The sequence below is a fragment of the Dasypus novemcinctus genome, chromosome 10, assembly GCF_030445035.2.
Source record: "Dasypus novemcinctus isolate mDasNov1 chromosome 10, mDasNov1.1.hap2, whole genome shotgun sequence".
NCBI lineage: Eukaryota > Metazoa > Chordata > Mammalia > Cingulata > Dasypodidae > Dasypus > Dasypus novemcinctus.
In genome coordinates this window covers 30,182,370-30,210,072 of record NC_080682.1, presented here as the reverse complement: position 1 = coordinate 30,210,072, position 27,703 = coordinate 30,182,370, and the positions used below count along the sequence as shown (strand labels likewise).

Here is a 27,703-nt window from a genome sequence, read left to right as displayed (position 1 = left end):
AGTAACTGCTGAATACAATATAGCAAAAGGCAAAAACTGAAATTGAAATTAAATCTCTTTTCAAAATCCATGCTTCTTTCATTATATTGTTCTTTCAAGAGCTATTTGTTACTTTCCTGACCATTCCCTTTCCCTGTGCAGGAAATACTTTTATGAAAGTCAAAAATGACACTTATCTTTGAAAAAAGCATTTTTAGTTACCCTTCAGTTCAGAGATTTTACAGTCATATAATAGGATAATTGTTTAATGCTATAATATGACTAGTAAAGTTGCCAAATAAAAGATAACGATAGACATTAAAATGATAATGATCAAGGGCTTTTGGTGAATTGAGAACATTGGGTGACTCTAAGGAGGCACTAAAGTGGGAATGAAAACATATGAGCAAAAATAAGCCACTTGGCATAAAGTGTAACATCATCGCATTACCATGAAGCTGCATTATTTTTGAACAGTAAGGCAATTATTGAAACATTAAGAAGAGAGAATCAAAGAAAAACTTGAAAATATTTAAGGCCTTATTTCCTTCAACAGCCAACATATTTTTCAAAACTCACAAATTTTTGTGAGGTTTCTAAAAGGCTGCCTTCCCAGGGAAAGTTTCCCTCCATTGATCCTTCCTCTGGAAGTCATAACTTTATCAGTTTTATTTCCTCTAAAGTTTTACCAGATCTTTCCATAATGCTTTTTAACACTCAATTGACATTCATTGTTATATTAAGGTTTAAAGAACATTGACTTTCAGAATGATACAATTGTGAAAACAACAATTTCTACAATACTGTAGAAAACTACTCCCCTTAAGGAAACTCCTTAATCCAAGTTCTGCTTCTTAGGATATTTTCCTGGCTTCAAAATCCAGCTCACCACTCACTATGTAACATCAAACAATTTCCTTAACTTATAGATATTTCAGTTTCCTTAGGTGAAACATGGGGTACTTGTGTTATACTTCATGATGTTTTACAAAGATCTAAATTAACTAATGTATTTCACTGTTTTAGCACAATGTCTAACACATGCTAAATATTTTATTTAAGTATCTAAGCAAATAAACATTTTTATTATTTTTATCATTATTTTAGCAGATTTTCTCCTAGAACAATCATGATGTTAACTAAAGGAAATCAGAGCGCTGGAGCCACATTCATCCTCTTGGGCTTCTCAGAGAACGCTGACCTCCAAGTGCCTCTCTTCCTGGTATTCCTGACCATATATACAGTCACTGTGCTGGGGAACTTGGGCATGATCATGATTATCAAGATCAATCCCAAACTCCACACCCCCATGTACTTTTTTCTCAGCCAGTTGTCTTTTGTGGATTTCTGTTATTCCACTATAGTTACACCCAAACTCTTGGAGAACTTAGTTGTGGAGGACAGAACCATCTCCTTCACTGGGTGCATCATGCAGTTCTGCTTGGCTTGTATATTTGCAGTGACAGAAACATTCATGTTGGCAGTGATGGCGTATGACAGATTTGTGGCAGTCTGTAACCCTCTGCTTTACACAGTTATCATGTCCCAAAAAGTCTGTGCATCCTTAGTAGCTGGACCCTACACATGGGGCATAGTCTCTTCCCTGATACTGACTTATTTTCTCCTAGAATTACATTTCTGTGGGTCTAACATCATAAACAATTTTGTCTGTGAGCATTCAGTCATCGTCTCTGTCTCCTGCTCTGAACCCTACATCAGTCAAATGCTTTGTTTTGTCATTGCCATATTTGATGAAGTCAGTAGTCTTGTAATGATCCTCACTTCTTATATTTTCATTTTTGTCACTGTCATAAGAATGCCTTCTGCTGGTGGGAGCAGAAAAGCTTTCTCTACCTGTGCCTCCCACCTGACAGCCATCACCATTTTCCATGGGACTGTCCTGCTCCTGTACTGTGTACCCAATTCCAAAAACTCAGGGTTCATTATCAAAGTAGGTTCTGTATTTTATACAGTGGTGATCCCCATGCTGAACCCTTTGATCTACAGCTTCAGGAACAAAGATGTAAAGGAGACTATCAGAAAGTTAGTAAACCATTCAATAAAGGTTTGTTGATGGTTTTTTTCCCCCAAAGGAATCTGATTTATTATGTCCAGGATTATTCAATGTTACCAGTAAAGATGAAGATTCAAATTATTTTATTGAATTCATCTGGCCAGATTTTTTTAATCTATTGTAACAGACCAGTTACCTGATCATTTAATTTTTGTTCAGTTCAATATTTAATAAAAACTCAGAACATATGTGAAAGAAAATGAGTATAGAGAAATGAATAGAGTACCTCCCAAATTATTATCTCTAGCAGAACATCAGATGGTGACCTTTTTATAAAATAGTCTTTGCCAATGTAATTAAGGTAGGGCTTCAGATGAGATCACAGTGGATCATTATGACAGACAGAAACAGACCGCCAGAGACACACAGGGAGGAAGGCCATGAGGAGAGGGAGGCAGAGGCTGGAGTTATGCTGCCAAAAACCAAGAAGCATCAGAAGCAAGAAGAAGGAGGAAGAGGCAAAGAGAGATTTGCCCTTAGAGCCCTTGAAGACAGTGCAGCCCTATTAGCACATTATTTCAGACTTTGGCCTCCAGAACTGTGAAAGAATAAATTTCTGTTGTTTTACGTAAACAAGCATGTGATAATTTGTTTTGAGTGCCCTAGAAGACTATTAATAATGTAACATTTAAATACTGCAAAACCCAAATCTTTTAGCTCATATATTATTGGCATGGTAAATGATGTTTTTAAACATTTGTCAATCCCATTTAAGCTATTTCTGGACTCCCAACTATATTCCTTTTATCTAAATGTCTAGCCATATGCCAGGACCACATGGTTTTGAACACTGATTACTGATTTCAGAAGTCACTGTTCCATTACTTTAATATTCAGCTGGTGATTGGATAGCTATTTCCTCAAATGCCTAGAACCAGGAAAAGAAAATTGCCTCAGTCTTGGCAGATGAGTTTCCATTGCATGCCTTCAGCCCTGTTGATGCATGCCTTCAACATTCAGCCAGACTCTTGCTGAGCCTGATGGTCAGTCAGAGATGAAAGATCAGGGCCCTCTCCGGTCTTTCCTGAGCATACACCTAGACTTGGGTATGTGCATGTCCTCCTATATTCCTAGAAACATATCTGAGCTTCTCAAAGCATCTCATTCCCCTCAACTTTTCTCCCAGATTTTTATTAATGTACAGTTCCTCCATAACAGAATATGGACTGTTGTCTTTTAAGACACCACCAAGCAACCGAATGGGAAATACAGGGCAAGCTAAAATAGCACAAAGCACTTTACTCTTTCTGAAATTCAGCAGCTTTTTCTTAACAAAGCATTCCTCTCCTTGCTACAAGTTTTTGGTTAGGTTTCAGAGTTCAAAATAAAGTTGATTTTGACGGTTTTTGTTTTACTCCTTGCTTTTGAAGTTCTTTGCCATTTTTGCTGGCATTACTCTTTGAGGAGAAACAATGCAAAAATAAGAAAACACTTAAAAATCAAGGAAGAGTGACAAATATTTTAGGTAGGCAAAGAACATACAAAATATAGATTATAAGAGTCTCTAAGGAAGAAAACAGAAGTAAGACATTAAGAAAATGATTCAGACACTGGAGTAACCAGAAAATTCTTGTGGCTTCAGGTCTCCTGGCAGTACTATGGATTATGAGAACCCTACCCTGGAACTCAAGGAACAGGGAGCTAGGATGATGCAGCTCATTGATACCAGCCTTCTGGAGCACATAGTGAAAGGAACAAACACAAAAAGTAGACATAGTGAGGCAAACGTAAAATAATAAGCAATAATATGCATAATAGGTATTCAGTAATGTGTTGAATTTATGGGAGAATTAGCAAAACCTATATTTTATTCTTCTCATTGTTTAGTAATGTGCTAAATATACAATACAGAAATTATTAAACAAATACCGCTTCTCTTCATCTACGGAAATCATTGTGATTATTCTGAACTTTCCTTTAAAAAAATCAGTTAGCAGTGGTTCTTACGCTTTAATAATCTTAAACATCACTCAAATTCATTTTAATGTATATATTACAGGGTCCCATTGTTAGAAATTCTTATCTAAGAAATCTTATTTGGACCTAGGAATTGTCATAACCCAAATTCCAATCAGTTCTGGTATAGGTGATGCAGAGACTACCCATTGAGAAAATCTGTTTTAGCTTGGTTTTATTAATTCCAGAGGGTGTTTTAATGATATACAAACAAAGCCCAGTAGTCAATTTCAAGTTTCAAATTTTGTGTATTTCAAGGATCTTCTATTCATTAAAGTATAAGATATCTGGCATTTGACTTAATTACTTGTTTTGAGGCTTGTGAGGAATAAGTTGCTAATGATTCTCCTGAGTTCAAGTCCCAAAGGCTATAGAATTAGGTATAAGATCTATGAAGTCCCAGCTGTACTCAGCTAACTGAGAAACAGGAGGTGGTGGCCTGTTTCTTTGTAGCACATGAGTTGTTTCAGATTTTCTAAGAAATAGTGAAAATATTTTCCTAGTACAGTAACTGAGGTCTTTAACTGTTCTTTTTATGTTAAGTCAGTGTAATTGCTCTCCAATTCTGGACCCAATAATGTTAAATAAGAGGTTGGTACTTTAGAAATAAATGACTGTATTATACATTAACAACTATTTCATAAAGAATAGAATAAACTTGCCAACTGGAAATGGATATTTATCCATATCCTATTTATATAAATCTTAAATGAGTGTATATAACCTTTCATAAGAATTGACATGGTATACTATTAAACATTTACAAAGATAACATTCTTCTTAATATTGCTAGAATTCTTTTCTGATAACTTTTGGGATTCCTAAGATATATATTTATATATAAGATGCTTGGACTATAATAGAAGCTAAACTTTAGGCCATAAACCCTAATAAAATAGTTATCTCCACTGATTGGTCAAAAGGGGACATTACCTTCCTTAGTTAGCATCAACCCCACAGCAACTGAGCTATTCAATGAGTGAAGTAACTTTTACTTAATAAAAATGTGCAAACGGGATTACTATGCTTTCTTCTAACGTTCTAACACCTTATTTTATTCTGAGAATAAAACCCATATTCTCTTAAATATTTTAATTGATTCAAGTATATAAGCAAACACAAGAGCGCTATATTTTGCTTTTTGAGTAAATTACCCCCATTTTTTTTACAGAGTCTTTCACAGGTTTATATATTTCTGTACAAACATTTGCTCAGTATAATTTATGAACATTTGCTAATGATACATGGAAACAAAGGGAAAGATAAAGTGTATAAATTTTATTCTTATACATTACAATTAAGTATTTTTTGAATGAAAACTAAGTGCAATGGAAATTCAAAGATGTTTCAGAGAATCATCTTGGTTTGATACATACATTTAAGTTATTTGAACGAGGCATGATCTTCATAGAGAAAACTAGCTCCAATATCTTTTTCTTCTCTCTTTTTTTTCCCTCTATAGACAGTCATAACCTATTTGCTACTCACCCCCATAAACTTCTCTTTGGCAAGAACAACTCTGTTCCATGCTCTTCCATTAAAGGAATTGTAGTAATGGCTAAAAGAAATCTCAGTGTGGAAACCCCCTATGAACTCTTAGTTTTCACAGATTACCCAGAGCTTCAGATTTCTCTCTTTCTGGTACGTCTGTCCATGTATATTATTATTGTCATAGGAAATCTTGGGATGATAGCAATTATCAAGATTAACCCCAAATTTCACACCCCCATGTACTTTTTCCTTAGTCACCTTTCTTTTGTTGATTTTTGTTACTCTTCCATCATCACTCCCAAGCTTTTTGAGAATTTGGTCATGGCAGATAAAAATATCTCCTATATTAGCTGCAGGCTACAGTACTTCCTGTCCTGTACTGTGTGGTAACTGAGTTCTTTCTGCTGGTTCTGATGGCCTATGACTGCTTTGTGACCATCTGTAATCCTCTGCTTTATACAATGGCCATGTCACAGAAACTCTGTGCCTTGTTGGCTGGGTCATATCTCTGGGGTATGTTTGGCCTCTTAGTGCTCCTTTGCTATGCTCTCCATCTAAACTACTGTGGACATAATGTAATCAACCACTTTCTTTGTGTGAATATACTGTGCTTATTGCTGTCTCCAACTCTGATACACACATTTCCCACCTGCTGATTTTTGGTTTTGCCGCCTTCAGTGAGGTGAGCATTCTACTGATCATCCTCACTTCAGATGTTTTCATTTTTGTGACTTTACTGAGAATCTATTCCACCAGCGGATTTTGCAAATCTTCTCCACCTGTGCCTCCTGCATGACTGCCATCATCATCTTTCACGAGACCATACTTTCCCTCTACTGTGTGCCCAATTTCAAAAACTCAGCAAAGAGTCAAAGTGGTGTTGTATTTTACACAGTCGTCAATCCCATGATGAACCCCCTGATCTATAACCTGTGGAACAAAGATGCGAAGGATGCCTTTCGAAAATTGATAGGAAAGTCCTATTTCACTGAATCAAACTCAAACGTTGTTTTCTAACCCAGTGAACAACTGGGCCAGAGCCTAACCGACTTCTAAAACATACAACATGCTATTTTTATAGATAATTGTGATTTTAATAGATTTTGAACTGTTTTGTTTTGAATGCCTAGTTTCATTAATCACTTTGTCTAAAACCACCCGATTTTTCTTTGATCTTTCAACTATCTCCCTCTCTACAACTGAATCCCTAGAGTTTGGTAGTTATGACTCTATTCCCAATTCCATGGAAGTTCTTATTTATCATTCAGTAAATATTCTTGATACATTGACTTTGTGCTTGTCACTTTCTAAGTGCCTGGCCTAGATCAGTGACCAAAACAACAGAAATTCCTGGATTTCCTGGAGCTTTTATTCTAGGCTGGAGAAAACACAATGTACAATAAATGCAATACAAATGTGTGAAGCTTGTTATGTATGTTAAACACTAAAATAGGGTAGTAGGGTAACCCCTGCAGTACAGTAGTGTACTCATGGAAGTGTGTATGATTGACAAGGGGCATTTGAACAAAAACTTAAAAGGAAAGCTTTCTAGTAAGAGAATACACCAATAGAAAGGAAAAAAGAAAGGAGAAAAAGGAAAAAAAGAGAGTCCTATTTTTACAAGGAACTGCAAATAAGTCAGAATAGCTGGAAAAGACAGAGGGAAGAAGAGTAATAAAAGGGATTTAACAAAGATTAGACCACCCATCCAACTGAATATTTCCCATCTAAGTATTCATGCTTCAACTCTCAATAATACATGAGCACCTGAAAGCCAGATCTTCATACTTCTCCAGTATGGCTTGAGTGGGTCACATGGTGGAAGAGGGCTAGGTATGGCATATGTAGTCATCATTAGTATTTGTTGTGATGAATCCTGCAATTACATGTATTTCATAATTATGGGAGGGTATGGGAGTGATCATGGTGCTACAGGAAATGATTTTAAATATAAATCGTTTCATATTAAATGCCCCTAATACTACTACAATTTCCTCCAAGTTTTCTAGTACACAAAAATTATATCAGGGAAAAGTGATTAATTTTAATAGTTTATTTTGTAATCTCTAGAGAAAGGGCAAAAAAAATCTCTAGGACTCATGTCCAACAGGTTTAACTCCAGATGTAAAACTGCATACACTGATACCTCCCAACATTTCCAGACAAAAGAGAGATCCTGCTTCTACCATCAGCAGATTTGCTTTAGAATTCTAAAGATGTACTTTTATGAATTTCATTGTGGGTACTCAGAACATAACTGGGATGGGGAGGAACTTAGTCTTTAGAGCAAGAAAGTTTTTGAGAAATATTCAGTCATCTTAACAGGTTTGTATTTGAACATGCAAGGAACAGGAAGTGGACTCTTTTAAAATGGTTCCGCATAGACATCCTGGCTCAGCTCTGCTCCTAAATAACTGTGACATGAAAAACAGATTTATGAGGTGGAGGAATAGAAGATGCCTGAGAGTTTTATTAATGTGTATTTTATTCCTTCTATAGATTTTTAGAGAATTTGTCAAGGTAAAATGTATATGAGTAGAGTTGAATAATCAGGAATCAAATGAACTCTCACATGGAAAAAAGTTTTAAGGGAATCAGCTTTAATTTAGATTATAAAGCATGGAACAAATGCTTGTTCTTGCAAGCAAAGTAAGCAATAAAATAGAAAAAAAAATTATAAGGAAGAAGCTTTTAGTTATTATGTTTCCTGGGCACAAATATATAATGAATATTACCAGCAATTTAATAGCAGCAGTTGAGGCAGAAAAGAGCCAGAATACTAAATATATTAGTTAAAAATGAATTCTCAAATTACTTAAATAAATGAAATACAATGTTAGGAGGAAAGGTAGTAATTAGAATGCCTGGCTATTTGATAGATTGCCTTTTGAGATTGTCTTTAATTTTAAGATTTTGAGTATAGAAACACATGAGGCCATTTGAATGTCTCAGTCGTGCATATGACCTGACATATCTATTGCTGGGGCGTTTGAAAATTAGGACCAGAGATAAACCTTACCGGAATTGATATAGAAGATTGTCTTGGTGCAGTGATGGGTTCTGAGAGCTACTGGGCTTTAATTTTAAAGAAGTTTTACAATTCCTTTTTATTACTGTTTTCCAATGAAATGAATTCATAATGTACTATTAAGATTTTCTCCTACTCCTTTATATGTAATAAAGGCACAGAATGAGGATCTTAGGTTTCTTGAATGGAGAGAAGTGGGAGAGACCTAGGAAAGTTTCTAAGCCAAAAAGTCTTTATAATAGTATGTCTGGATGTGAACATTTCTCTAAATCCCATTCTCATGTTTTTCATACTGATGCTGCTATTATACCTCTGTCACATGTCACACTGCCACTGGAAGATTTAGCTCCCTTTTATAGTCTCTAGTTTGTTCAAATATTAAAAGTGCTAATATAAACAAAGGAAAAATTTTCACATCTAAATTTTTAACATGAATCAAAGTCTGGTATAGAAAAATGATATATGGCTGGGAGTCTGGGGATCTGGGTGCTAGTCACCAATTCAGAGACTGGTTTTTACCAGCAAGTCATCGGGAAAATCAAGATTTCTAGCTTCTGTTTTGTTACCTGCATAATAAAGAAAGTGGCCTCGATTATCATTTGTTTTAGTTTTATTATTCCTCAAACAATGAATAAGAATTGCAAGTTAATACTCCCTGATTTGAGAAGAAATTTCTCTGGAAATAATATAAGTAAAATTTATTTTGATATCAAATTTGCTGCATCAGAAATAAAAAAATTAAAGGGTTAGAACACATTAAAAACAAAGATAGAAATGAAAGGGTAAGGCTATTCATTCTTTATGCCCTATATGTTCATGGGATAAATTAATTTTAAAAACTTAAAATTTTTGGTACTCATTGTAGATATGGAATAGTCATTGTATTATGCTATACTTTTTTTTCATGAACACGTAATGTTCAAGGAAATTTCAAAATGTTATGATATTATTCAAAATTATCATCAAAGCTCTTGCATTCATTTTCCTATAATTTTATATATTATATATTACTATATTTATATATTAAAAATTACACGTAAGTATATAAACTGAAGATAGTTCAAAAATTGTATTTGTTTCTCCTTAAAAAATTAAAAAATCATAGTTTTAAAAGTGTTGTCATTCAGTTTATTTTAGATGATAAACACATAGATTTTTAAGGATAGATGTTATGTCTTATCTTCTCACAGAGCAAGGGACAGTTAATCAAATTTCCTTATGCTCACTATCTTTAATATTTTGTTTATTTGTTTGTTTCCAGGAATGATTGCCAGATTTCTACAGATAGAAAACATGCTATTGTCAGAGAGAAACAAAAGCGAGAACACAATTCACCCTCCTGGGCTTCAAATTACCTGAACTGCAGGTCCCTATCTTCTTTTAATGTTTCTGGCATCTTAAGTGTTACTGTTGTAGGAAATCTTGGAATGATTGTGATGATCAAAATTAATCCCAAACTACACATGCCCATGTACTTCTTCCTCAGCCATCTCTCATTTGTGGATTTCTGCTATTCCTCTGACACTGTTCCCAAGATGCTGGTGAACCTAGTTGTAAAAGACAGATCCATTTCATTTTTGGGATGTATACTTCAATTCCTTTTCTTTTGCCCCTTTTTGGTGACTGAATCCTTTTTATTATGTGTGATGGCCTATGACTGCTTTGTGGCTATTTACAGCCCTCTGCTTTGCACAGCTGTCATGTCCAAGAAACTCTGTGCCATGCTGGTGGTTGGATCACATGCATGGGGAATTGCCTGTTTCTTGATACGCTCAAACTCTGCTTTCAAATTTTGTTTTCATGGTTTCAACATAATCAACCACTTCTTCTGTGAGTTCCCCTCACTGCTTTCTCTCCCTTGTTCTGATACTTATATAGACAAGTTGCTACTTTTCATATTTACCACTTTCAAGGAGGTGAGCACACTACTCATCATTCTCACCTCTTACGTATTCATTGTTGTCACCATCCTGAAGATCCTTACAGCCAGTGGGTGCTGCCAGGCCTTCTCCACTCTTGCCTCACACCTGACTGCCATCATCATATTCTTTGACACCATCCTCTTCCTCTACTGTGTGCCCAACACCAAAAATTCCAGGCACATGATCCAATGGTCTCTGTGTTTTACACAGTGGTGATCTCCATGTTGAATCCCCTGATCTACAGTTTCAGGAATAAGGATGTCAAGGAAGCTGTCATTAAGATAATAGACATGTGGCCATGGTGGCTGCTGGAGGTAGCGAGTGGGAGGAAGAGATGTGATGTGGAGGCATTTTCGGGGGTTGGATTTGTCCTGGGTGGTGCTGCAGGGACAGTTAACAGACATTGTATGTCCTCCCATGGCCCACTGGGTGGACTGTGGGAGAGTGTGGGCTATGGTGTGGACCATTGACCATGAGTGCAGCGGTGCTCAGAAATGTATTCACCAAATGCAATGAATGTCTCATGATGATGGAGGAGGTTGTTGTTATGGGTGGAGGAGTGGGGTGAGGGGTGTGGGCAGTATATTGGGACCTCATTTTTTTAATGTAACATTAAAAAAATAAAGACAAAAAAAGATAATGGGCATGAAAGTCTTTTCTCTGTAAGTTTATTATTATAGTGAAGTTTGTAACTGATTTGTAAATAAATTATTTCCCAAAATGCTGCTTTTATTTTTTCTTCTTTATTTTTTAAATATTACATTAAAAAAATATGTGGTCCCCATAAACCTGCCACCCCACCCACCCCACTCCTCCCACAACAACAACCTCTTTCATCATCATGGCACATCCACTGCACCTGGCGAATACATTCTGGAGCACCACTGCACTACACAGACAGTGGTCCACATTGTAGTGCACACTCTCCCCCAGTCCACCCAGGGCCTGCCTGTCATATGGACAGTCCAGAGATTCAGGTCTCCTGAGTATACACCAACCCAAATGCCAACCGGTAAAAATAACAGAAGAGGCATGTGTGAAAAGGTCATATCTGAGTCCAACTCCATCACACTCAGGAACACAAACTCCAAAGTAGGGCCAACTACTTTGGACTCCAGAGTCCATCTGCCATGACCCTAGAACCTGTGGGTGTAGCCCTCAGGAGAACCAGAACCTGGATTTCCATCTACCTTAGTTGTCTCTGGTATCCTGCTGAGGCATGCATAAGCATCACCCCTCTGATGACCTCCCTACTCTTTTCTAGAGACTCATAGCCATGTAAACTCACTTGTCCTTTCCATTTCCCCCTTTTATCCAAAGTCAAAAATACCTTTAGATTCAATGAACAGTCAATATTTTACAATGCAAAGGACTTTAATTTTGTTTTAAAGAGACTAAATTTTGCTATATCTCCTACTTGCTGGAGAAGATCAATTAACTTGATTTCTCTCATCTTATAATTTTTCATCTACAAAATTGCAATATCATGACCTTGTGAATAATCTGATTGTGAAGATTACAAAAACTATAAATACTATGTTAAGTATGTTGTATCATCTAAACAGATAATTTTTTCCTGCTTCTTATAAGACACTTTTAATATTGTAGGTTCTTAAACACATGAATTTCTCTAAAAAAATACAAATTGCAGTTAAAATAAGATATTGTTTTTGCCTTCATAGAACACAAAAGCTAATGGTAATTGTAAGTCATCATAGAAAGTGGTAATTGTATAAGGTCCAAATAGTATGTATTATGAGAAGATTTTGGAGAAGGAGACGTTCAAATCCATTTGGGAACATTAGAATTATGTCTTCATAAGATAAGTATATTTGAACTTGGCATTGGAGAATGGGTAAAACTTTATGAGACACATTTCAGTGAGGAAGGGGTTTTATTAGATGAGAATAGCATGAACAAAATTAAGAGGGTTAGAAGGTAATATTGAGTCAATGATCTGAAAAATGATTAAGTAAACATGCAGTGTGCATGTGTGTATGTGTGTTTGTGTGTGTGTGTGTGAGTTGAGTGTACAGGTTACTTTGGCATGAATGCAGTTTTTGCATTTCAAAAGATTTTGTCTATATCCTGTATGTGTTTTGCAACAGATCTCCAAAGTAGCAGTATGATAAACTGCAGGAGACTGACCTGAAGCTTAGAAATGGTAGATTGGATCTCAAAACATATTGTATGTATAAAGCAGTTAAGAAGATTTACCTGAACATGGGTTCAGTCAGCCGTTTCAGTGGAAGTCAGGATTGGGTATGCAGTTTTGCAGGAAAGATCTGTGGAAGGTTCATTATCTGATGGGTTGGACCTCTGTGTATTGCATACAAAGCTAATAAATTTTTTTTGCAAAATCTGTATGAGCAGAACTACTGCCACACTGGACTAAAAGAGATAAGAAAGGAATAAATTACAGAAAGAATGATTTCAAGGGTAAAACCATGGAAGCTGAGGTTTGAACAAAAGATACCTCTTCGTGTCAAGAGAGTGGACCAACCAATGTGTGTGGAAAGAGCAGGTTCACCCTTCTGGAGGAGAGATTCATCTTCCTTGGTACTTAGGGGTGAGTGCGCCTTGTGTCCCATATTTCCACTCCCATGCTCAGAGAAGGTGGGACCTGTTGAGAGGCTTGCTGCCATCCTAGTGCTCTGAAAGAGTGGAGACTTCACCCTAATTTTTGGGAGAAGATGGCCACTGAACAAGCACATGCAAGGTGTGGGGCTGCCTCTCCATTAGGCCCAGAGAATAAACAACAATCCTTAGGAGATTGTTAAACCTTGAAATATAATGTAGTTTGGCCTACTGGGATTCAGAATTGTTTGGGACCCATGACTCCTTCCATTTTCTCCCTTCTAGAATGTGAATGCTTATCCTATGTTTCTCCTTCCATTATATATTGGAAACAGCTTGTTTTCTAGATTTTCCATGTTCACATAAAGAACAGAACTGTGTCCCAAGGAAGAAGACACCCATAAACAATTATGATGCGATTTTGTACTTAGCATTATTACTGAATTGACTTAAGGCTTTTCAGATATGTAATAGAATGAAAGTATTTTGCCAATGGAATGAACATGTCTTTTGGGTTCCAGACACTGGTTATGTTGGCTTGGAGATATGTATCCCCAGTAAAACATATTCTTAAACTTAATACTTTCCTCTGGGTATGGACCCATTGTAAATAAAATCTCTCCAAGACATTACTTCAGTTAAGGTGTGGCTCAGATGAATCAAATTGTACTTTATATAGATATACAGGAGTCCTTTATAAACAGAGTGAAAGAAAAAAACAGCCAGAGGGATCAGTCAGAAGCTGGAGGTGAGTGGGACCCATAAGAGAAGATAGAACCTTGGAGAGGCTCCCATGTACATCTTGATTTTGGACTTTTCCTAAACTCAGAACCACTAAATTCCTGTTATTTAAGCAAACCCATTGCATGGTATTTTATTTGGCAGGTAGAAAATTAAAACAGCAAGAATGCTGAAGGCCCAATTTGTGTCTGTGCTATCATTTTGCTATTTCCTCGTGTCTTACAAAATATCAGTCCTTTAGAATTTTCTTTCCTAAACATGTGCATAGTCTTAGAATCCTTTGCAATAAAACTCTTACCCAACCTAAAAAAAAGAAGTGATTGGAATTTCTATGGTATTGAAAACTAATATCCTGCATATAACTGTCTAAAATTAGGTGAAACACCATACAGTCATTTGCATCAATGTATACTTAAACTGACAAATTATCAGATATGTCTCTCATAAATCAATTTTACATAATAACTCAACTTCTCATTTTCTCTACTCCATATATCTAGAGAAAATTCTAAGGAAATGAGTACTATATTGAGGAAAATAATTATCCAACTATTTACTAAGGAAGAAAAATATACTCTAGGGAATAATTTTATATGAATCCAATAAAAGTAAGTGGGATGGCCATGTGATCTTGAATTTATTATAATTAATTAAAACCTCTATTTTTGGTTCATATAAATTACTCAATAAGGAGTCAGTTAAATAATCATTGTACATGAAACATTGTTTTAAATACTGATTGTCAAATAAAAGAATGTTTTCTCTTAAATTAACTTGATTCACTGGGTTTTTATAAATAATTTAACTTTCATTATATACTTGATAACTAGTTTCTAGTTTTATTTGATATTATAAAATTAGTTGTATTAACCTTGAGTTGCATTAATGATGGAAATAATATTGTTTATATCTGAAGTACATAATTTATGTAGTAAAAATTACAGAGTAATTTCACTTGCTTCTCTCCTACCTTGGCAAACAAAGATCACTTTGTGTAACGGAAATAACACAACACACTAAGCTTTAGTTATGATATGACCAAGCTAAAAGAAGGTGGGCCTTAATTTAATATGGCTGATAGAAAGGAAAGGATATTGGACAGGGAAGTAGAAGCCATAAATAGGAAAAGTCAAAGAAGTGATTGCCATGTGACAAAGGACTGTCCCCATCAGAACACTACATATTATGAAGAAAGCAGAGTCTTGTCAACACCTTAATTTTGGACTTCTAGTATCCTAAATTATGGGGCAATAAATTCCTGTTGTTGAAGTCAACCAGTCTGAATAGTATTTGTCATAACATCCCTGGCAAACTAAGGTACTAGTCTTCAAATATTTGGCCATGTGCCACTAATTGATGTGCGAAAGAATGTGCACTCCAAAAACTTATTCTGGCATATACGATATTTCATTGTAAGTTTAAATAGCAGCAAAAAGCGTAATTTCCATCATATCTAATAATTCATTTATAATACGTGAACAAGATAATTTTTGTAGTTATATTTATATCTTTCCTTTTTCTCCTTTAACCCATAATTTTCAAGTCCATTTCTCCAAAGAACATTATGAGTTTATGAATCACATTCTATTTTCTTATAATGAAATGTTTTCTTTCAGTGTTATCAAATATATTTTTCTGATTTGTTGGCCTTTTGTTGTAATGACATTTAAAAACACTGCTAATTAAGAAATGCAATTTAAGTGTAAATTTAAATTAAAATATGAATATCAAAATTATAAAATAATTATAGGAAATTTTATTTTCATTAGCAAGATGTTTGGATTTTTAAGAATTAATTAATATATCCAAGGTAGGTGATCATTGTATTAGTCAGAATTTTCTAGGATAACAGATGAAACATTATATCTAATATAAATATTAAGAGATTTTATTAGAATTGTCTCGCGAGACAATGAGGATAGGCAAGATCAAATTCCATAGGGCAGCTGAAAGCTGGGGACTCCAATGAAGGTTTTTAATGAATTCCCCAAGAGAAGTTGGGTAGTTGAAGCACAGATGTAAATTTACTCTTCTGACTGCTGAAATGATCACTTCTTTTAAAATCTTCAAATATTTGAATGAGACTTCTCTCTTGTTAAAAGCAAGCTCATCAGTTGATTGTAGATGTAATCCGTCACAGATGCAATCAAATTACTGATGATTTAAGTCCATGAATTATTCACTCAGTAACAATCAGACCAGTCCTTGCTTGACCAAACAACTGGCACCATAACCTGGACAAATTTCCACATGAACTCAACCATTGCAATCACTTATTGCCAGAAGGCAGTAGGGTTCAGCATCAATTTTATTTCTACTTTTAAATTGATGAATATGCTAAGAAAGCTTCACCATATTGAAAATAAATGGGAGTAGATAAGATGAAAATTGTTTCATTGCAAAGTCACTCAACTTTCAATTCTAAGTTATGTTCCAATATCTCATATGATTTTTATCAAAAACATTTTTTAAAAATCCATGAAACTCAGTTTGCTCTCCAATTTTGCTGAAAGCTTAAAATTAGGAAATGACCTGGCTTTCATTTATTAACCACTGTGTTAATTTGTAAACATGGCCCCAATTCTCCACTACTTTCTATATTTCTGACCTTTGCCATTGTGGCTTTGCAGCTTTTCACGTCAAGTAGTGGATTTTATTTCTCCACCCCTTGAAGGTAGGCTGATTTGCAAATTGCTTTGCTTAAAAGAATGTGGCATTGTGCCAGTTCCAAATATTTGAGAAGTCTTTTACCTTATGCACAGTCTTTTCTAATCCTGTAAACTTGCCATGTGAACAAACATTGAATGACTTGATAGAATATGAGTGACTCACAACCCAATTTCCCTTACTCTACATCCTACCAGCTGGCATGTAGCCAATGACTGCACTTGACGGTAAGGCTGTCTTAACTGCCAAGTTATCTCATATGAGCAAGGCAAGTCAAGATCAGCCAAGACTGGACTATAGATTAGCAAAATTACCCAGCTGATTCTTGCACAAGTGAGAAATAGTAATTGGTTGTTGCTTTAACAAACATGTTTCAGAGTGGCTTGCTTTACAGTCATTGAAGTCACTCATTTTCTCAAGTTTTGGAAAGGTTAGCAAGAGTTTTCCAAGATTTATCCTATGACAATTAAGGACATCTGTCATTTTTCCAATTTGAGGCAATTTGCTTAAATAATGAAATAAAAACTCAAACATCAAAGATTATTGATTTCATTGAACCTTGAAAATATATTTTATTAAAATTGTATTATTTTATTGCTTAAATTACATTTTCATCAAAGGCACAGGTTTTCACATTTAGATTATGTAATTTATGAATGATGATCATGAAATCATTCCAATCAAATTTCCTTTTAAATAGAACCAATCTTTAAAAATACCTCTAAGTTTCTTAAAACTAAAATGAAAAGGCAAGTCATCTTTGGTGTGAGTGGGTTTACTAGATGATGAAAGCCATCAGTGCAAACACAGGTTTTCAGAGATATTCCTACAATTTTGCTCTCATGGGACTCTTTTTCAGGAGTAATACATCCTTTGACAATGGTTGGGGAGTACCTAAGTAAAAAGAAAGGATGTTAAATATTATCACTTTTCTATATATCTGATTTCAAAACATTACCATGTAAGCTAAAATATATGTCTTAGGCCATTAATTTCCAAGGAAATTGTCTTAGTTTTCTGGTTGCTAAAACAAAAGCCATTAAAATGGGTTGACTTAATAACAGGACTTTTTGGTTCATTGTTTTGAAGCAAGGAGAAGTCAAAAATCAAGACATAAGCAGGACAATGACCTCCCACTGAAGACTGACAATCTGGGGCCGACCGCAATCAATGCTTGGTTCTTGTATTTTCTGTTGGTTTTTACTTCTGTGTCCAATTTTCTTTGCTTATAAGGATTTTAGTCATATTGGATTATGGTTCACCCTCATTCAGTTTGGTCACTGCTTAACTAATAACATCTTCCATGATTCTATTTACAAACGACTTCAAACCCACAGAGGCAGTGTTGGGACCTAAACACGCCTTGTTGGAGACATGATTCAATCCCTAATAGAAAGAAAAATGACAAAGCCAGGAAGAAACAAGAAGAAATACCATGTGTTTAAGTTGCTATGATTAAAGAAAACATCTTATAATAAGATTCAAATTGTCTTTTTGTTTTGACTTCGGAAGTTTATGTTCATTTTGTTTGTGTTTCTTGTAGGGAACTTAATCATGGTACTTTGTAAATGGATAGGAGGAATATCTTCATTTTTTGAAATGAAAGAAAAAAGGAATTTTAAAAGGTTCTTGATGGGAAAGGAGAACCAAAGCATTCCCCTTAACCTCAGTGCATTCTCAGATTAATTTTAGGAAAGCACATATAATGTTAAGAATTTGAACACAGATTCACCTATAATCAGAATTGTTTTCTATGTCTACAAATATCAATACAAAATGAATACTTCTGGGTTAGCAATCATAATGAAGTATTTATCCCATTACTTCAATGGACAATTCAGAGCATATTATATATTGTGCACCTTTCTTTTCTAGGATTCCAGGTATGGATAATTGAGTGAAGGAAGTAAGTGGTGGGAAAAGATTTGAAACCACACAGAAATAAAACTAATTAAATAATAATGTAGCTTCTTTTGAATGATTCAAAGTCATTTACTAAAGAGTGGAATATGGGCTTAAAGCAACATATAGGATTCTGTAGATGTCAATAACTTTAATGTTTCTTTTTATCTATGAATTAAACAGTAAAACTTATTCATACGTAATCTATAATTTCTGAATTCCTCACAAAATAAAACAATGCCTTATATCTTGTTGCCAAAATTAACTTTTCTCACACATCCCATATCTGTGGTTAAGAGAGAGCAAATATTCTAATTTGTTTCATCTAATGGATAAGGACTTTTATTCATTTTTTATTTTTTTAAGGATTTGTTTATTTATTTCTCTCCCCTTCCTCCCCACCCCAGTTGTCTGTTCTCTGTGTCTATTCACTGCGTGTTCTTCTTTTGTCGGCTTCGTTGTTGTCTGCAGCACATTCTTGGGCAGGCTGAAATTTCTTTCGCACTGGGCGGCTCTCTTTACGGGGTGCATTTTTTGAGCATGGGGCTCTCCTACGCAGGGATACCTCTGAGTGGCACGGCACTCCTTGCGTGCATCAGCACTGCACATGGGCCAGCTGCACAAGGGTCAAGGAGGTCTGTGATTTGAACCGTGGACCTCCCATGTGGTAGATGGATGCCCTGACCACTGGGCCAAGTCCGCTTCCCGAAAAGGACTTTTAGAATCATTTTTACTTTTTTTCTTTTTATCCAATCTCCAAAAGGGGAGATATGAAGAAATAAAACTGAAGCACTGAGTCAGAATAGATGCAAAGAAGGGTATTTTTAGGGCATTTAAATTATTCAGCATGATCTTGCAATAACTCAATACAGGCCACTTCAAGTTTAATCAACACCTATAAAAGTGCACAGTCCAAAACGTAAACCATAATATAAGCCAGTGACCATGGTTAGTAGTCATGCTTCAATATTTGTACATCAGTTGTAACAAATGTACCATCCTTTGTAAAATGGTATTAATAAGTAATACGGGAAAGGGAAGAGGGTGTTGGGTATATGGGAATCCCCTGTAGTCTCTATGTGACTTTTCTGTATCTTAAAACTTCTTTGAAGAGAAAATGAAATATATATGACACTGGGGGAAATATACAAGAGATTCTTTTAACCTCTTCTTTTTCATTTAGAGTTAATAAATCTGTAGAACTGAAAGTAAGCACCAAGAATTTTCAGTATTTACTGCAATTTATCAATCATCTATGCAACTGATATTTTGCAACATTTGTAAACCAATAGTGATGGGGGTGGTGGTGGTGACTAAGATCTAGGTAACTGAACTTCCATGGTTCTATTTCTAATAATAAATATAATGCTTTCTCCATAATTTATATAAAATAATTAGCCTTGTGTATTTCCTTAGCTGTTTATAGCCATGTTCAATAAGATGAAGCTCTGCTGGGCAGCTTGTTTCAAAGAATTTTTCTCATCAATAAAATGTTCTCTTAGAAGTTGGTGACCTTGGTGATATGATAGAATAGAAAGAATGATTCAGAATTAGGAAGAGGTGGGAGCAAGATGGTGGCTGAGTGAGCATACCTGATAATATCTCCTGCAAAGAAGTGGATGGGCAGCGTTGGAGGTTCTTTGGGACCACGCAGTTTCAGGATTTTTGCAGGGCAGGAGGTGTCTCAACATCGATTTGGTGGGAAGGTAACAGAGAAAATTTGTCTATAAAATATAATTGAGACTCTAGTACACAGAGGTCGGGGCTGCGCACGGGGCACTCCCTCCTGGGGTGGGCATTGGCACTGCTGCAGAGTTTACTGGAGGCTCTACAATACTGGGGAATTCATAAGTCCTGAGCAGCGTATAGGGGAGTTAATAGGACAGGAGTTTTATTGCGAAGCGGAGGATTTTTGATTGCGAACACAAATAATAGCACTTCCGCCTAGAGCCCCACCCCCCCCCAAGCCCAGCTGCCGATCTGCAGTGGACTTAAACTGATAGCAATAAAGAGACGCCACCAGGGTCTGGCAGGGTGGGAGACATCTGGAAGCCGATTAGGGGAATATTTTGTGAAGCGTGAGAATTTTGGTTTTTGACTCTGTTATCAGTGTTTCTGGCTGGAGCCCCACCCCCAGGCCTGGCTATTGATCTGTGTCATTAAATTGGCTGCAGTGTAGAGGTGGCCCCAGGTGGCTGTTCCAGGGGCTTACAGAGTGGGAGGGGTCCTGGAGTCGAATTGGTGATACATCCACAGAATAGACCCCAGTGAGTGAGTGAATTGTGGAGTTCAGACACACAGGATAGAGTTTGCGGATGTGACCTCACCCATAGGGCTGGCACCCAGCTGTGGGGATCCCTGAAAGCTGTGTTGCACTGCGGTGCTCCCAGGCTCCCTGTTAACCGGACTTGAGGTTGCCAGGTCTGAGTCCCCTAAACGCGGGTGGCTTACACCCCAGAGACTCACACCTCTTGAGTTTTCAATATCTCAGAATTCCATCCCTGAATCCATCACGCCCTGAGGTCCATCTGAGGTCCTTGAATGTCCTAGCCCTCAATGTTTGCATTTTTTCTTTTTTGTTTTGTTTTGTTTTTATTTTTTATTTATTTTATTTTTTATTTTTTTTAATGTCCTGATTGTAACATTGCATTATCCCCTAGTCTTTTCTCCCAGTGTATCCCTCAAAGTCCTTTTTTTTTCCCAGTTATTTAGGCTTTTTTTGTTGTTGTTGTTGCTGTTGTGGTTGGTGTATATCTTTTTTTGCTTTTCCCTACATGTTCTCTGCCCTTTACCCACCCTCTTTTTCTTTCTTCCTTTCTTCTCTCTTTTTTTCTCTCTCTCTCATCCCTCATTTACTTTTTATTTTATTTTATCTTAACTATACAATAGGTGCTGCAGGGAACACCTCACATTTGCTGGGTTTCTTCATCTCCACTGCTTCATTTCTGTTTGAATTGATTTTGGCTACCTACACTATCCTCTTTTCACCTACATCTTGATATCCTCCATCATCTACTGTTTCTCCTATATTCCACCTCCCTTTCTTTGATCCACAAAGTGTCTAACTCTTAATTTCTAACACCTTTGTTTTGTTTTCTGTCTGTTATCCACTCTTGAAATTATTGCCTTTCTTTTCTCTTTTCCTCTCTCATGAAAATACTAGCTTTTTAATTCATACCATTCCCTCCCATATTCAGTTGACTACCTCATTATAGGTACTCTACCTACTGCTATAACTCTATACAACTTACATGAATCTAATATCCATCCTCCCAGATCTCATACTGTTGCTCTGTTAACATTTATCACCAATACTACTTTACACTATATCCTTGCTTACACAATTGCCTTTCCCTGGCACTAATACTTTCCTTTAAAGTGAACTCAACCAGGAATAAGAAATTAGAATAGAAGAACAAAGTGACAAAGAGAAGATATAACACTTACGCAAAAACAACAGCTAATCAATCCCCAAGACTAGACAAAGAAGCTAAGGAACTGACTAACCTGTCAAGATAAAATGATGACCAGACAGCAACAAAAATCTGCAAACCAAACGAGTAATCAGGAAAACATGGATGAATCCAATGAACAAACTAAAAATCAGGAACGGGAGCAGAACTTCACACAAGTAAATAAAGATCTCAGAGCATTTATCACCAACAAATTTAATGAAGTAAAGGAAGAGGTTAACAACATGAAGACAACACTTGGAGGGGAAATTGCAGACATATGCAAAAAGATACCAGATATGATGGGAATGAACACCACAGTTCAAGAAATCAAAAATACACTTGTGGCAAATATCACCAGACTAGAAAAGGCAGAGCAGAGAATTAGTGATGTGGAAGACAGTACATCAGAAATCAAACAGACAGTAGAATTGGTCAATAAAAAGATAGAAAAAATCCAGCTAGGACTTAGGGACCTGAATGATAATGCAAAACACTAAAACATACGTATTATAGGCATCCCAGAAGGAGAAGAGAAGGGAAAGGGTCAGAAGGAGTGTTGCAGGAAATAATGGCTGAAAACTTCCCAAATCTACTGAAAGAGACAGATGTACATATCCAAGAAGCACAGTGCACCCCAATTGTCATAAACCCCAACAGGCCCACCCCAAGACATATACTTGTCAAATTATCCAATGCTCAAGACAAAGAGAAAATTCTAAAAGCAGCAAGAGAAAATAAAACCATCACATACAAGGGAAGTTCCATAAGATTAAGTGCTGATTTCTCATCTGAAACCAAGGAGGCAAGAAGGCAGAGGTATGATATAGTCAAGGTACTAAAGGAAAATAATTTCCAACCAAGAATACTCTATCCAGCTAAACTAGCATTCAAAAATGATGGAGAGTTCAAAATATTCACAGATAAACAGAAACTGAAAGACTATGCCAACAAGAAACCTCCCCTTCAAGAAATTCTAAAGGGAGTTCTGTAGGAAGAAAGGAAAAAACAGGACAGGCAGAGTTGGAGGAGAGTGTAAGAGCAACAAAAAAGACAAAAAGAAAAGGGGAAAAAAAAGCAAACAAAATACGACAAACACAAGTCCAATCAAAATATGGCTAACACAAATAATTCCTTGAAAGTAATAACACTGAATGTCAATGGATTAAACTCACCTATCAAAAGATTCAGACTGGGACATTGGATAAGGAAATATGACCCATCTATATGCTGTCTACAAGAGACACATCTTAGACACAGAGACTCATGGAGGTTGAAAGTGAATGGTTGGAAAATAATCATACAAGAAACAATAACCAAAAAAAAGCAGGACTAGCTACATTAATATCAGACAAAATAGACTTTAAATGCAAAACAATTGTGAGAGACAAAGAAGGATACTACATTTTAGTGAAAGGAACAATCTGTCAAGAAGATCGAACAATCATAAATATTTATGATCCTAACAAGAGCGCCTCTAAATACATGAGGCAAACGCTGGAAAAACTAAGTGAAAGAATAGATGCATCTACAATTATAGTGGGGGATTTTAATACACCACTATCAACTCTGGACAGAATATCTCAAAAGAGAATCACTAAAGAAACAAAATATTTGAACAGTATATTTGAGGAGTTGGATCTAATAGACATATATAGATCATTACACCCAAACACAGCAGGATATACATTTTTCACAAGTGCACATGGATCATTCTCCAAGATAGACCATATGCTAGGCTACAAAGAAAGGCTTAATAAATTCAGAAAGATTGAAATCATACAAAATAATATCTCTGACCACAGTGGAGTGAAGCTGGAAATTTGGAAAGGTCAGAGGCCCAGATTTCACACCATGATTTGGAAATTAAACAGCACACTCTTAGCAAAACAGTGGGTCAAAGAGGAAATCTCAAAAAAAATCAATGACTACCTTGAAACAAATGATAATGATAACACAGCATAACAAAATTTATGGGAAGCAGTAAAAGCAGTACTGAGAGGGAAATTTATAGCCATAAATTCATACATCAAAATAGAAGAAAGAGCAAAAATTGAAGAACTAACTGCACATTTGGAGGAATTAGAAAAAAAACAACAAAGTAATACCACAGGAAGAAGAAGGAAGGAAATAATAAAGATAAGAGCAGAACTAAATTAAATAGAAAATAAGAAAGCACTTGAAAAGATAAACAAGACAAAGAGCTGTTTTTTTGAGAAGATCAAAAAAATTGACAAACCTTTAGCGAGACTAACAAAGAAAAAAAGAAAGAAGATGCAAATACACAAAATAAGAAATGAGAAAGGAGATATCACCACTGACCCCAAAGAAATAAAGCTTATCATAAGAGGATACTTTGAAAAACTATATTCCAACAAAAATGACAATTCAGAGGAAATGGACAAATTCCTAGAAACACATGAGCAGCCCATATTGACGAAAGAAGAAATTGATGATCTCAACAAACCAATCACAAGTAAAGAGATAGAATCCGTCATTAAAAACCTCTCAACTAAGAAGAGCCCAGGGCCAGACGGCTTCACAGGTGAATTCTACAAAACATTCCGGAAAGAACTAACACCAATCCTGCTGAAACCATTCCAAAAAATCGAAACAGAAGGAACATTGCTAAACTCCTTCTATGTGCCAACATTACCCTAGTACCAAAGCCAAACAAAGACACCACAAGAAAGGAAAATTACAGACCAATTTCTCTAATGAACCTAGACACAAAAATACCTAACAAAATACTTGCTAATCATATTCAACAACACATTAAACGAATTACACACCACGACCAAGTGGGATTCATTCCAGGTATGCAAGGATGGTTCTATATAAGAAAATCAATCAATGTAATACACCATATAAACAGATAGAAGGAAAAAAATCACGATTATATCTATAGATGCAGAAAAAGCATTTGACAAAATACAGCACCCTTTCTTGATAAAAACACTCCAAAAGATCGGAATACAAGGAAATTTTTTGAGCATGATAAAGAGTATATATGAAAAACCTACAGCCAACATTGTTTACAATTGAGAAATCCTAAAATCCTTCCCTCTAAAATCAGGAACAAGACAAGGATGCCCATTGTCTCCCCTTCTATTTATCATTGTCTTAGAAGTACTTGCTTGAGCACTGAGATAATAACCAGATATAAAAGGCATTCAAATTGGAAAGGAATAAGTTAAAATTTCATTATTTGCAGATGACATGATCCTATACATAGAAAACCCTGAGAGATCTACAACAAAGCTTCTAGAACTAATAAATGAGTTTAGTAAAGTCACAGGTTATAAGATCAATGTGCAAAAATGAGAAGCATTTCTGTACACCAATAATGAGCAAGATCAGGAAGAAATCAAGAAACAAATACCATTTACAATAGTAAATAAAAAAATCAAATACTTAGGAATAAATTTAACTAAAGACGTAAAAAACTTATACACTGAGAACTATACAAAACTGTTCAAGGAAATCCAAGAAGGCCTAAATAAATGGAATAATATTCCTTGTTCATGGATAGGAAGACTAAATATTATTAAGATGTATATCCTACCCAAACTGATCTACACATTCAATGCAATACCAATAAAAATCAACACAGCCTTCTTTAAGGAACTAGAAAAACTAACTATGAAATTTATTTGGAAAGGAAAGAGGCCCTGAATAGCCAAAGACATATTGAAAAAGAAAAACGAAATTGGAGGAATCACACTACCGGACTTCAAATCATACTACAAAGCTACAGTAGGGAAAAGAGCATGGTATTGGCATAAGGAGAGACACACAGACCAATGGAATCAAATTGAAAGTTCTGATATAGAACCTCTTATATATAACCATATAATATTCGATAAAGCCACCAAACCCTCTCAACTGGGAGAGAATGGCCTATTCAACAAATGGTGCCTGGAGAACTGGATATCCATATGTAGAAGAATGAAAGAGGATTACTATCTCACACCTTATACAAAGATCAATTCAAGATGGATCAAAGACCTAAATATAAGAGCCAAGACCATAAAGATCTTGGAAAGCAGTATAGGGAAACATCTACAGGACCATGTAATAGGAAATGGCTTCATGAATATCACACCAAAAGCATGAGCAGCAAAAGAACAAATAGATAAATGGGACTTCCTCAAAATTAAAGCCTTCTGCACCTCAAAGGAGTTTGTCAAGAAAGTAAAAAGGGAACCCACACAATGGGAGAAAATATTTGGCAACCATATATCTCATAAGAGACTTATAACTTGCATATATAAAGAACTCCTATATCTTGAAAATAAAAAGATAAACCCATTTAAAAAATGGGAAAAAGATTTAAACAGACACTTCTCCAAAGAAGAAATACAAATGGCTAAAAAGCACATGAAAAAATGCTCCAAATCTCTAGCTATCAGGGAAATGAAAATCAAAACTACAATGAGATACCATCTTACTTCCATAAGATTGGCAGCTATGAAAAAAACAGAAGAATACAAATGCTGGAGAGGATGTGAAGAAATGGGAACACTCATCCACTGCCAGTGGCAATGCAGAAGGATCCAACCATTCTGTAGTACAGTTTGGCAGTTTCTCAAAAAACTAACCATAGATTTTCCATATGACCCAGCAATACCACTGCTGGGTGCGGTCACCCCTCGGGCTGAAGTGTGGTTTGCTGGCCTGGCGGGGGAGCAGCCGCGGCAGGCCAAGCCGCTGCCCCCATAATAGGGTGGCTGGTCGGACTCACCGCCACCCCTGAAGGGAGCTCGGCATGGGCGCAGAGTGCCCTCGGGTCTCCCCTTCTTGGCAGCCATGCTTCCGCGGCCGCCCCTCCTCCCGGGTGGCGCCACACGATGCCTGTGGGGCAGCACCCTTCTTCTTCTTTCTCCCTGCGCAGGCGCAGGGCGGAAAATTCCAGTCTGCCCTTTTCCCCTCCCCCAACAGCAGCAACAGCCAGGTGTGGGCGGAAAAATCCAGCCCGCCCTTTTCCCCTCCCCCGACAGCAGCAACAGCCAGGTGTGGGCGGAAAAATCCAGCCCGCCCTTTTCCCTTCCCCCGACAGCAGCAACAGCCAGGCATGGGCGGGAAACTCAAGTCTGCCCTCCACCCCAGCAACAGCAGCCACCAATCCCTAAACCCTGCCCCTTCCCCCAGCAACAGCGACAGCCAATCCCTAACCACCACCCCTCCCCCATCCAGTACCACCCACTGACCTTTCACCGGCAACCAATCAGAACAGGGCGTGGCTTCGACCAATCAGCCTTCCCCAGCCCCTATAAAACTGTTGCCTCTCCCTCAATAAAGTGGACTTGCATGTTTACCTTGTCTCCGCGGTAGTTCTTCTGCCATGCGCCCTCCAGTCCTGAGAGCCCCCGACAAGGGCCTGGCCTCCCTTGTCCCCAGTTCGTCGCCTGCTTCTCCGGGCAACCCCTTCGTCGCCGGCTTCGCCGGGCGACCCCTTCGTCGCCGGCTTCGCCGGGCGACCCCGTCAGCCGAACCGTGCCACCCCTTGTGAGACCGATCCCTCGTCTGCTGCCGGACCGATCCCTCGTCCCAGGTGGGACCGACCCCCCATCCCAAGCGGGACTGACCCCTCGTCCAGAGCTGGACCGACCCCTCATCCGCAGCCAGACCCCACCTCTACCGACCGAGCAAGCCGCCGCAGTTGGCGCCCAACGTGGGGCAAAGCAACCCCACCACAGCACAACGTGGGGCAAGGCAACTCCACCACAGCCTCACTCCATAACCTGGCGCCCCCCCCTCCTCTCTTCTCACCTTGGGACTTCTCTCGTGCAACATTGCTGCTACCTGAGCCTTGGCTACCTCATATGATCCACGGCGGTCTGGGAGAATCGCTGGATGGCTTTCTCCTTCCATGTCGGGGGCTTATACCAACCCGCTATGATTAAGAGGAGCC

General features: G+C 37.0%; 2 protein-coding genes and 1 pseudogene across 2 annotated transcripts in view; all 3 read left to right on the top strand.

Annotated features, from left to right (window-relative positions):
* The first annotated feature begins 1,108 nt into the window (after positions 1-1,108).
* Positions 1,109-2,053, top strand: LOC101445380 (olfactory receptor 5D13-like). The gene has a single exon (XM_004466638.1). The coding sequence runs from the start codon at positions 1,109-1,111 to the stop codon at positions 2,051-2,053; it is 945 nt and encodes a 314-aa protein (XP_004466695.1).
* Positions 2,054-2,996: 943 nt separating this feature from the next.
* Positions 2,997-6,517, top strand: LOC101445831 (olfactory receptor 5D14-like; annotated as a pseudogene).
* A 3,304-nt stretch (positions 6,518-9,821) lies between these two features.
* LOC101446285 (uncharacterized) overlaps positions 9,822-27,703 on the top strand; it is a 30,090-nt gene continuing 12,208 nt past the window's right edge. The window contains 4 exon segments of the mRNA XM_071218346.1: positions 9,822-9,857; positions 9,859-9,905; positions 9,907-10,634; positions 10,637-10,764. Coding sequence (XP_071074447.1) covers positions 9,822-9,857; positions 9,859-9,905; positions 9,907-10,634; positions 10,637-10,764 — 939 coding nt within the window.

Bases quoted from the DNA above. Each gene is read 5' to 3' on its own strand.
- LOC101445380 (XM_004466638.1), top strand. From the start codon at position 1,109: ATGATGTTAACTAAAGGAAATCAGAGCGCTGGAGCCACATTCATCCTC.